The 12,546-nt window shown below is 43.8% G+C and overlaps 1 protein-coding gene across 1 annotated transcript in view; it reads left to right on the top strand.

Moving 5' to 3' along the window:
• Nucleotides 1–12,546, top strand: part of LOC115464471 — a 337,991-nt gene that overhangs the window by 144,057 nt on the left and 181,388 nt on the right. Inside the window, exon 8 of the mRNA XM_030194848.1 lies at nt 11,754–11,862. Coding sequence (XP_030050708.1) covers nt 11,754–11,862 — 109 coding nt within the window. The remainder of the gene's footprint in view (nt 1–11,753; nt 11,863–12,546) is intronic.

Below are 12,546 nucleotides of genomic sequence, written 5' to 3'. Positions count from 1 at the left end.
GGGTGAGTAGTCTAACACTGCAAAATTTGTGCATTAAAATTTTAAAACTGTTTTGGATAAGAAAAGTACTAAATAGAATAAATAGAATCTAGGAAATAATTGTAGAGATAGAATTTGGTGTGAAAGTGGTTACAGAGAGAAGTTGCTTGGGTTCCTGTTATTCCTCGTGACACTCCTTCTTAGATTACGGAACATAAAAATAGTATAAGGTCCAAACGGAAAGGGTACTTTGTTTATTTTCAGTTTGAGTTAGTTTTTGGCCACAGTATTGATAATTTGAAACATAAGTGTCACCAAGGTGAGGGAAATTTGATTAAGAAAGGAAGATAGGGTCTTGCTTCCCTTTGAGTTTTTTAAGAAAGGTGTAGGGAGAAGACCGGTCCTGAGGAGAACATCTGAAAATCGTGCACCCGGAAGGAGCATTTGGGCCCCCACACAAGAAAGACTGCACGAGAAAACGGCATCAAAGTCAAGTTTCAGCTAAGTTGCCATTAGCTACAGGACAAAGGGAAACATACTTACCTGAAAGGAGGTTGGGTTCACTGAAGTTCTGTGAAAAAAAGAAACAAAAAGGGTACACAAAGTATCAGTTCATTTTAACTAAGCTAACCTTGAAAGTTGAGAACAGAGTGGAATATTGGGAATAGATAAGGACCGATACGTATCTAATAGTATTTCTGGAAGCAGTTGCTGGAAAAGCGATTCTGTAGAAAAAAAGTTAAGCAAAAACTGTAATATAAGTGTGGTTCTGGACCCAAGCATAAAGGTTGGGCTCATATTAGAATGTTGTGAAATTAGAGTATTAGGAAACAGGAAGCACTGGTAGTCACAAATGTTATAATTGAATTACTATTGAGTGTTAAAGTTGAAAGAAATATTTATTTATATTGATCACATCCTTGAACAAAATAAACATTATTGATAGTTTTTTTTAAACATTATTAAGTTTGGTTTTTCTAGTTTACTGTCATTTGAATTCAGGATCTGTCCTATCTTAGTTTTTATTTCCTCTTCCACTCTTGGAGTGGAAGACGAGGTTAGTGTATTTTGTTACTCCTCACCCTGTTCCTGGAGGTAACTCAGGGCAACCACCGACTACTAAGTGTGAGTGCTCTGAATCTCCTGCTATACAACACCTAGCCAGAACGGAATAGGGGCGGGGATTCACACTAGTTCCAGTGATGTTACAAATTGTGAAGATAAGGAAGGAAGAGATTCAAATGTATTAATAGGAAAAGAGGGAACAGGATCATGTGGTACAGTAGTTCTATACTGGTCATTTTTATTGCCCTTTCTGTATCAGTTATCGTAGGGGACATGGGCTTAGCTTGCCCTTACCTGGGCCTTTACCACTTGCTAAGCCCATTTCTAGTGCCACCTTCAAAAAAGATATTTTTGTATTTGTTTTATTTCTGGCCATGCACAATTTACTGTGGGAGCACTTACCGGCTCCTGTTTAGGAAGCACTAAGGGTTCCTGTGTTAGGGATGCACTAACCAGTTAGCATGGCAAGCTGATTAGCATATCCACACCTATTCTCTGCCTCTGACCTGCTCCCTCCCATAAAAATACAAAAAAAAAAAGAAATACTGTATATTTATCACACACAGATGGCAAAATTAACACAGAACACTTTTGAAGTATTGTTTTGAAGTATTGTTTAACTTTTGTTATTTATTATACATGATGTCTACAAAGAAAGGGACCCCAAACATTTTTCCAAATAACCCCAAAACATCCTACTGCTGCAGAAACTTCTACCTGAAATTCGAGACATTTCTGAGTACTTTATTTTTCAACAGAATAGAGCACCTGTGCATTGAGCTCACAAAACGTTGAGCTCTTAATTAATGAAACCCCAGAATTCATTGAGGCAGCAGCTCAGTGGCATTGAAGACTTGTGAAAGTGTTGAGGTTGAAGAGAACACTTTGACCAGAAATGATGAATTAACTAAGAGGTCCTTTTACTAAAGTACGTTATCAGATTTAGTGAACGCTAATGATTAGCATGCTAAATGATAAGATGCTCATAGCAAGATAAGGGAGGTCTTTTCATTTAGCGCATGCTAATAAAAGGACCCTTAACAAAAAAAATTGTACTTATTTATTTTCAAAGGTCCTACTGAACGTTTATACAATTGCAAAGTATTTTGAAACTATGTAAGAGGTCCCATTTTTCTGGACACCGTGTATATATATTGCTCTGGAAAAGGAAATATGACATACAAATAAATCATCCTATTTTAAGCCTGCTGCTGTTCCAGAGAAGCCTCTAAAGAACCAAAACCACTGCATGAAAAGCTAAAAGAAGTGCTTAAGGAACCAGCACCAGAAAGGCCCAAATCACCCTACAGCAACCAGAACCATCTAATGAACCAAAATCAGGCCAAGAAAAATCAAAGGAGCCTTCCAAATAATGAAGTCTTGCAAATCCCCAAAGCACCATCACTTGTTCACTTCAGTCCAAGCCCAGCTGATTAGAGGAGGCAGGGAAATACCACAGTGCCTATATGTAACTACCTTGAGCTTCTACTGAAAAGATGTGAACTAAATCCAAATAAATAAACCCTCAAATACAGATTCCAAAACTGTCTCAAGTAGAGAGAGTACAGTATTTTTATTTACCTGGTCAGCATATAGGGGTTTACTTGAGAATCTTGGAAGATGGCAAGTTTCTAAGTAAATATTACTGTCCATGGAGGGAAAGAGAGAAAGGGCTGGGATTCAAGTTTAAAACCCAGCCTGACCTAACTCATACTAAAGTCAGGTTCTTGGACTTCAAGACAGCTGACATCCAGTGGATGAACTGTTGTTTAGGGCTGTCCGTTGGCTTTTATTTTCCCTCTCTTTGACTCTAAAGTTTCATAGGACTGAACAATCACTCAAGCCTCCATCTTCGTGTTTTTTACTTGTTTCTGCCCACCTATCCTTACCACTGCACTCTGGGTGTGTCCCAAGTATTTGCAGGGTTCTGTCACACATTTGACTGCTACTAGCTGGCTGGGATAAGTTGTACAGAGGGTAGACTGTGGTTCAACTCTTAACAGTAGTGATGCATCTGCATCAAACTTCTGGGAACACTGAGGAACATGTATGATTAAAGCTCAAACATTAGTGTAACCTGAAGGGTTAAAATAATTGCCTGGTTGGTGTTTCTGTGGGAGTTTGAGTGGTCCTTGGAGTCTAAGTCAGGTCCAGTGCAGGGCTGCAGTGCTGCCGTTGGTATGTGAGAGCCAACGACAAGCCATGTTGGGTTACATTCACAGTGGCTAGGTGATCCGGGTGAGAGCAGCAGGATCAGAGCTGGCATTGTTGGAGAGCTGCAGCAGCTGGGAGTCCGGAAGCGCATGCGTATTCCTTCATGAATGCAGTAGAAGAATGAGGAGCATGAGGGGCAGGCAGAGTTGGGCCTGCTTGGGTGTTTTCCTGCATATGAGCAGTTTTTGTCTGTGCATGAGCTGAAAATGCTGGGAACCAGGCATGCACTGAAACTGACCTGATTTGGAGAGCTGGGTCAGTTCTGGCAGTGGAGGGCACCTGTGGGAGATTGGGGCATGACGGAGAGAGCTTCAGAAAGCCTCCCGGAGGATTTCTTTGGTAGATTTTGCTGTGGCCTGGGCAGCTGTGCGCACTAGGAAGAGAAACATCAGAAGTGAGTGCCAGATCATGGCAGAGGTGTTCAGTGGTTGAGTGCTGGCTAAAATAAAATGAATTAACTTCTAATTTGGGAGGGAAGATGTTATGTGGATATAAAAATGAAAAATGTATTTACATTTATTAAAACGGGGAAAGTTTCATTGTAGAGACGTGTTATTGGTGTAAACTACTGACTGGGTCTCATGGCTCAGGGCTTGAGGCACAGAAATTTTAAAGTTGCAAATGGTGTCTATTGGCAGTTGGGTGGAGGGGGGGGAATGGGACTTGATATACTGCCTTTCTGTGGTTTTTGCAACTACATTCAAAGCAGTTTACATAGTATATACAGGTACTTATTTGTACCTGGGGCAATGGAGGGTTAAGTGACTTGCCCAGAATCACAAGGAGCTGCAAAGTAACATAGTAAATGATGGCAGATAAAGACCTGTACGGTCCATCCAGTCTGCCCAACAAGATAAACTCATTTTACATGGTATGCAATACTTTATATGTATACCAGAGTTTGATTTGTCCTTGCCATTCTCAGGGCACAGACCATAGAAGTTAGGCCAGCACTTTTCTTGTACTAAGTTCTGAAACTAACATCAAAGCCCCTTAAAATTTGCACCCTAGCCCATCCATATCTGTTCAGTCACGATCAGGGCGTAGACTGTAGAAGGCTGCCTAGTACTGGTTTTGCTTCCCAATTACCGGTGTTGCCACCCAATCTCTGCTAAGATTCCGTGGATCCATTCCTTCTAAACAGGATTCCTTTCTGTTTATCCCACATATGTTTGAATTCCATTAGCATTTGATTTCCACCACCTCCCGCGGGAGGGTATTCCACGTATCCACCACCCTCTTTATGAAAAAATACTTCCTGACATTACTCCTGAGTCTGTCCCCCCCCCTTCAACCTCAGTTCATGTCCTCTAGTTCTACCTCCTTCTCATCTCCAGAAAAGGTTTGTTTGCGGATTAATACCTTTCAAATTTTTGAACGTCTGTATCATAAAACCTCTGTTTTTCCTTTCCTCCAAGGTATGCATGTTCAGACTGGCAAGTCGCTCTTTGTATGGTTTGCAACGCAAATCCCATACCATTTTTTGTAGTTTTTCTTTGCACCACTTCCAGTCTTTTTAGCAAGATATGGCCTCCAAAACTGAACACTGTACTCCAAATGTGGCCTCACCAATGACTTGTAGAGGGGCATCTACACCTCCTTTCTTCAGTGGGACTCAAACCCAGTTCCCCAGGATCAAAATCCAATGCACTAACCACTAGGCTTGGTGATGGTGCACAGATGTGTTTGAGAGTGTGTGCTGCATTTTTTGGGGAAACTGGTAATTGAAAAAGTCAGGAGGTTTGGGTGCTTGCTGGGTTAATCAGTGAAAGTGTTTGAGAGCTGAATGAGTTTTGGCTGTGGAGAATTTATAAAGGCTGTAAACATAGTTACCATAAAATGACGTGACTATGTGTTGAGTAAAACTAATGAGAGATTATGTTGATATGTTGTTCTGGGAAGAGAAGAGTAAACATGAAAAGTTATATATTGAGGCTGAGCACATTTAGAGAGGAGCACACACTCAGGGATAGAGATTTTGTTATTGAGTTTTTAAAGTAAGGACAGTAGGGTGAAGATGACCTGGTGTTCAGAAATTGAAGCCGGCCAACGCAAGAAAGAGGACTTCAAGGAAATTGTACAGCAGATCAAAGCTATGATTTGTAGTAGTAGTAGTAGTAGTAAGTGATTCCTACATTAAAGAGTGATGTGAGAAGAAACATAGTAATTGGGAAGCAAAACCGGTGCTGGGCAGACTTCTACGGTCTACGCCCTGATCATGACTGAATAGATTTGGATGGGCTTGAGTGTAAATTTTAAGGGGCTTTGACATTAGCGTCAGAACTTTTAGTACAAGAACAGTGTTGGGCAGACTTCTACAGTCTGTACCCTGAGAGTTGCAAAGAGAAATCAAACTGGGGTATACATATAAAGTATCGCATACCATGTAAAATGAGTTTATCTTGTTGGGCAGACTGGATGGACCATACAGGTCTTTATCTGCCATCATTTACTATGTTACTACGTAACATGGAGGAGCATTTTTGAGATAACGTCTAAGTCCAACTTTGGATGTTTTGCTAAAAACGTCCAAAATTCAAGTGGGGAATACAGCCATTTTCAAAACAGAAAAAAGTTTATTTGCTAGATGTTTTTGTGCTCTGTGCATTTATCTTTTTGGTATATTAAAAAAAAAAAACAGTGAAAACCCTACAAAATGAAACCACTAGTATGTAGGAGGGGCCAGAATTCTTAGTAGACTGGCAACACGGACATCTCAGGAGAGCAATGGGGCACCCTAGGGAGCACTGCAGTAGACTTCAAATAAATGCTTCCAGGTACACATCTCACTGTTGCTCCTTTATCTTATCTGTTGAGCCCCCCAAAACCCACTACCCCCAACTGTACACCACTACAATGGGATGGGTGAAGGGGGCACCTATATATGGGTACAGTGAGTTTCTGGTGAGTATTGGAGGGCTTACAGTTTCCACCATAAGTGTAACAGTTAGGGGGAAGCATGGGCCTGGGTCCAGCTGTCTGCAGTGCACTTCACCCACCATTAGACTATTCCAGGGATCTGCATGTTGCTCTAACGAACCTGAGTATAACATGTGAGGCTGGCATAGAGGCTGGTAAGTAATGTTTTTAATCACATTTTTTGGAGGGGTGGGATGGGGTTAGTGACCACTGGAGGAGTAAGGGGAGGTCATCCCTGATTCCCTTCAATGGTCATCTGGTCATTTAGGGCACTTTTTTGTGGCTTATTCATTAGGGAGACAAACCACTTGTTTGTAACTTTCCTCAGGTGCTGGACCTGAACCAAACTCCTGCAAAGTAAAGTAAATTCTGACCTTTTAAATTCCAAACTTCTCAACTTTCTGGCTATAGGTGAGATACCTGATATTCTCTTTAATTTAATGCTTATTGCTTAATTAATTAATTTGCCCTGTGAAACCTCTTATTTTCTTTCTTTCTCTTCCTGCCAAGCTCTGATAGAGAGGGAGGCTGTTTGCATTGCATTGAGGCTCTAAAGTGGCATTTTACATTGCTGAAACTGCTATAATTATTGGGAATATTTAGATTTATATTACAAAAAGAAAAGTTATATTCTAGGGCAATTTTGAAAGTTAAATCAATTGAAAATTCTTTGATCAGACTGTACCATTTCTGGTCTCATCTAGAGAATTGCCTTGATAACAGCATTTAGCTGACACATAGGGACTTATAATCCCACCTACCCCAGGGTTTTCCACTCATTTATAGACAAACCAAACCTCATTAACTTTACTCCTCAATCATACACAGGCAGTCTTGCAGACTGTTAATCCCAACATAGTACACCTGTTCATACCCATTTCAACCAATCAGGATGACTTTTATTCTCTGCAATAATTGTGGTGCTTTAGTTTCAAGGCCAATAATCTGGAGACTTAAAGCTTGTTCTATCTGTCTTCAGCTATCTAGTTTAAAACAAGAGCTCAGTAAAGTAATGCAAGAATTGGATGCAATTAAAGCAGCTTCTAGGACTGCACAGAATAATAACTTCTCACCACTGCCTCAAAGAATAAAACCACATAAGAACAGATGGTTCACAGTAGGCTCAGGCAGACTTCGTCAGGTGACACAGAAGCATCCACCCGCACAAGTGTTGCCATTAAAGAATTATTTTGCTCCGTTACAGCACTGTGATGCTCCTGAAAATAAAATATTACAGCACTGTGATGCTCCTAAAAATAAAACTGAGGCAGAGGAAAAAGCAATAAAGTTGGAACAAAAAGATACGAAGGTACCCAAAGTGAAAAGACACCCCCAAATCACAAATGTTGAAACACATACCAGGAAATATAGATGGAAAGAGATGGCCACAAATGCTCGTAGTCTAAGCAATAAAGTTCATGACCTTCAAGCCCTGATGTTGGAGGCTTACTTAGATGTTGTTGCAATCACGGAGACGTGGCTCAATGTTTCCCATGAATGGGATGCAAACATACCAGGCTATAATCAATTTAGGAAGGATAGAGAGGGTCGAAAAGGTGGAGGAGTAGCTCTGTATGTAAAGAATGATATCATGGCGACTGAAATGACAGGGACCTGGGGAAAGGAAGAAGCGATATGGATCACCTTAAAAAGAGATGATAGAACCTCTGTCCACGTGGATGCTGTCTACAGACCCCCGACACAATTAGAGGAACTAGATAAAGATCTGATCGCAGATATTCAAAAATTAGGAAAGAAAAAAGAGGTTCTGTTGATGGGAGATTTCAATCTGCCGGATGTAGATTGGAAGGTTCCGTCTGCAAAATCGGAAAGAAGTAGAGAGATCGTGGATGCTTTCCAAAGTGCTCTGCTCAGACAAATTGTGACGGAACCCACGAGGGAGGGAGCGACACTGGATCTGGTGCTCACAAATGGGGATAGTGTGTCAAATGTCCGAGTGGGTGCACACCTGGGAAGCAGTGACCATCAAACGGTTTGGTTTGATATGACGGCTGAAGTGGAGGGCGGCCACTCTAAACTCAAAGTCCTGGATTTCAAGCATGCTGACTTTAGTAAAATGGGGGAATACCTGAGGAAGGAGCTGATGGGCTGGGAGGACGTACAAGAAGTGGAAGGACAGTGGTCCAGGCTGAAAGAAGTAATAAATAGGGCCACAGACCTTTATGTAAGGAGAGTAAATAAAAGCAAGAGAAAAAGGAAACCGATATGGTTCTCCAAGCAAGTGGCTAAGAAAATAAAGGCTAAAGAGTTAGCATTCCAGAAATAAAGAAAATGTCAAGAAGAGGAACACGGGGAGGAATACCGGATGAAACTGAAAGAAGCCAAGAGAGAGGTACGTCTAGCGAAGGCGCAAGCAGAAGAACAAATGGCTAGAAATGTAAGGAGGGGAGACAAAAATTTCTTCAGGTATATTAGTGAAAGGAGAATGACTAAAAAGGGAATTGTGAGACTAAAAGATTCTGCGAATCGCTATGTAGATAATGATGAAGAAAAAGCCAATTTGCTAAATAGATACTTTTGTTCTGTTTTCACTGAAGAAAATCCTGGAGAAGGACCACGAGGGACTGGCAAAAGTACACCTGAGAATGGAGTGGATAGAGCACCGTTCACGGAAGAGAGTATGTATCAACAACTTGGAAAGCTAAAGGTGGACAAAGCCATGGGACCGGACGAGATCCACCCCAGAATATTGAGGGAACTCAGAGAGGTTCTGGCGGGTCTTGTTAAAGATTTGTTTAATAACCCTTTGGAGATGGGAGAGGTTCCGAGGGATTGGAGAACGGCGGATGTGGTCCCTCTTCACAAAAGTGGTGATAGGGAAGAAGCTGGAAACTACAGGCCTGTAAGCCTCACTTTGGTTATTGGAAAAGTAATGGAAGCGATGCTGAAGGAAAGGTTGGGAGAAGGAGTCCATAATCATGAAACCACAAATGGCCGGATTTAGCCTCCAGGATTGCAGAGTTCCAGGAAGAACCATGATCAAGGACTGTCAATAAGTGGTTTGGGAGGGGGGAATTTAAAATGAAAGGCTGACAAATCTCAGAATCACTATAAAAGAGCCTAGCAGCAGAACATCCCCCCTCCCCACAAAAAAAGCCATAACCCAGCTTCTGAGGATAGGGTTTGGGAGAAGGGCTGTTGTAGTCACTCAGTACCAATTTTGAAAACCACATAAAATCCTAGACCCCCTATGGAACGTTATATTTCTAATCTGGCTACCCCATTCCATAACCAAATCTGAGCTGATTACAATAACAGCATTAAACAAAGTATTAATAAATCACACACAGAGATTTACTAGTCAGCCTGGCCTCAGAGACACAGGTGTACTTTGAACACACACATGGAAGTAAAAGTTTAGGGAAAAACTCTGATCCCTGCCATCCAGAGTTTGTAGCAAAATTTTCTTATAAGCCCTAGGGCGTAACACCCTTGCTACTCCCCCACTGTGCTTTATTTTCCAGGGAACTTGCTAACACAAAAACTTTCACTCAAATTACTGGAAATAATGAACCCAGCCTGCAGAGAAGCGGGGGGGGGGGGGGGGGGGGGTGTCGAATACCCCCCAACCCAGCACATGCGATCGGTTCAGTTCACAGTAGCCAGGAGAAACCTTTCTTTTAATTCCAGACCAAAAGACTTTCTGAAGGGGGGGAGGGGAGAATAACCTGCATGCAGCCTCAGAGAGCACACCGTTCTCCTCATTGTGTGTACCATGTGCAGAACAGCGATTTCCATACGCTGCCTGCTCGGACTTGCCAGGGTTGCGGTTAAGCCGCCGAATTGGGCGGCTTTTCGGAAACGGCTGCGGGGAATTTTCTTATCGCGTGGGTTGCGGGGATTTGGGCGGGTTTTCGAGCGGCCGCTGTGCAGGATTGGGCCAGTTTTCCCGCTGCCGGGGCTTCTATTGGTCCAATTTGGTCCAATATAAGCCTTTCAGGGGCGGGGTTGACATCAGGGGTGACATCGGGGGTGAGGCTAGTGACGCGGGAGGCGGGGTTAGTGACGCAGGAGGCGGGGTTAGGTGACGCGGGAGACGGGGGTTGGCTGCGGGCGGTTTTTGGGCGGGTTTACGGCTGGTTTTGGGCTGGGAAAATTTTTCCCAGCTGGCAACCCTGTGCCTGCTGGCTGCTGCTCAACAATCTCCTTGCAGCTACTAAGCAGCAGCGCTAACCCGGAAGCCTCTCGGGTTAGCGCTGCCACTTAGTAGCTGCAAGGAGATTGTTGAGCGGCAGCCGGCAGGCAGCGTGTGGGAATCGCTGTGAGCTGAAGCTGAGCCTGTGACCGGAATTGCTGCTGGTCGGGCCTGCAAGGAGGGTGAGGGAAGATGGGGTGAAAGTTCCTGCACGCCACGAGGGAAGGGATGATGGGGACCGGAATCGCTGTGCTGCTGCTGGGCGGGCCTGACCCCAAATTGGGTGGGCCCCTGCCCGTGGCTACGCCCCTGCTTAAGACATCATCGCACTCCTTCCTTCCTACCACATCACCACTGTATTCAAAACCTTTTCATTTTATCAATGATAAGAGTAGACTTGTGCTTAAGATGTACTTAGCTTGTCTCGGAGTGCAAGGAGTCACTGTTGTACCAGAAGTCCTGTGGGGATCCCCAACTGTGCTCGTGACTAAAATAGTAACGGTAGCCTGCGCTACTCCCTAAAATCGGGATTAAAGACTAGCTCCAAGTTGTTAACTGATAACAGATAACAACTTGGAGCTGGACTTTAATCCCGATTTTAGGGAGTAGCGCAGGCTTTAATCGATAATACCTTTTTAAAATCTTCTCTCTTTGATCAAAAGTGACTTTCCTGGTATATAACGTGGAGGGGCATAATCGAACGGCGCCAGCGAAATCAATGGCCGGCCATCTCAGAGGCCGGTGCCCCTAAGGGCGGGAGGCCGATCGTATTATCGAAACGAGGTGGGTAGCCATCGTGCGTTTTGATAATACGGTCGAAGCCGGCCAAAATAGGGCCCGGCCAACTTACAGGGAAAAGGCCGGCATTACACATTCTATTATCGTGGTTGAAACCGGCTAAATCAGGGGAGGCCAAAGAATACGAAAAATACAGCAGTTGTGTGAGAAAACTGTTTACCTGTACTTCTCAAGGTTCCTTATATTTTCCCCATACCCGGATGTCCGCAACTACATGCACTGTACTTGCGGAATATGCAGCTATGGGAAATATATTTTATTGTGTACATATGAAGTTCGCACCCTTGATTATGATCCATATAAGGAAAACTGCCATATAAGGAAAACTCCACACGTAGGTCCCAGACGCAGCACGTAGGCCCCGCACACATGGTGACACAGTCCATGGACAGCCATGCGTGATGGGCAGCCATGCCTGGAGACACATGCCAAAACTTGCACGTACTCACCTATCCATATATGGGATGCAGAACCTTATATGGAGCTGTGCACGTAAGGCCGCCCATCACGCATGGCCGGCCATATAAGGCGATGCGATGCACGCTTTCCAATGGTTCTTCACGGAGAAACATGAGCCTCAGACGAGAACCAAATTTCTCTGTGGGAGAAAATCTCCTTTTAGTGACCCTGTGCCTAAGGCACAGGCGTGTTCTGTTCCCCCGGCACCACCACCTGCCCCCCAGGAATCGCTGCATCCACACCTGGGGTGAAATCCGAGACCGATTAGAGAGGTAGGTGTTCCCCCCACTCCCTCCTGCAGCTACACATCTAAGAGCTCCCTCAGCAGTGTAAGCACAAACTGTAGTCTGCATTCAAAGGTAATCAGTGATATGTGTACATGGCCATTCATTAATAGAATCTAAGTAGTAGAAAGCAAAACCATTCCCACAACCCTACAATACTGCACACAAACATTTCTCTGTCCTCACGTCCACCTCTATGACATCATCCCCACCCCCAGCTGCAGCCCCATCCCCTGCTCCATCCCCACTCCCATCCCCTGCCCCAGCACTGCACCTCCTGCAGCAACTGGTGGATGGGCAACACCAGTTGGTAAATACCCAAACCCAGTTGCTGCAGGAGGTGTCAGCAATGAGGCAGGAGATGGGGGCAATGTGGCAGGCTAATGAGCAGCACCATAGGGCAGTGTTGAGTAGCACTAGTAAGCTGCCAAGTAGAAACCTGGAGATAACTATAGGTAGCGCCTAGACGAGATTTGCTCTTTGATCATCAGACACCCTCACCCACAACCAAACCACATTGGTGGGGGCCACAAAGATGCTACAAGCAGCTGGGCCATCTTTTGACATTGAGCAATGGTATATAGTACTCAACAGAAAAGGGAAACCAATGTTAATAGCATTAGATGGATGTCTGATTCTTCACAATTGCAATACAATACCACAGGTACAGAA

Source organism: Microcaecilia unicolor, chromosome 3 (assembly GCF_901765095.1).
Source record: "Microcaecilia unicolor chromosome 3, aMicUni1.1, whole genome shotgun sequence".
NCBI classification, from domain to species: Eukaryota; Metazoa; Chordata; class Amphibia; order Gymnophiona; family Siphonopidae; genus Microcaecilia; species Microcaecilia unicolor.
Note: the sequence above shows the minus strand (reverse complement) of the source record. Positions and strands in the feature narration are given on the sequence as shown.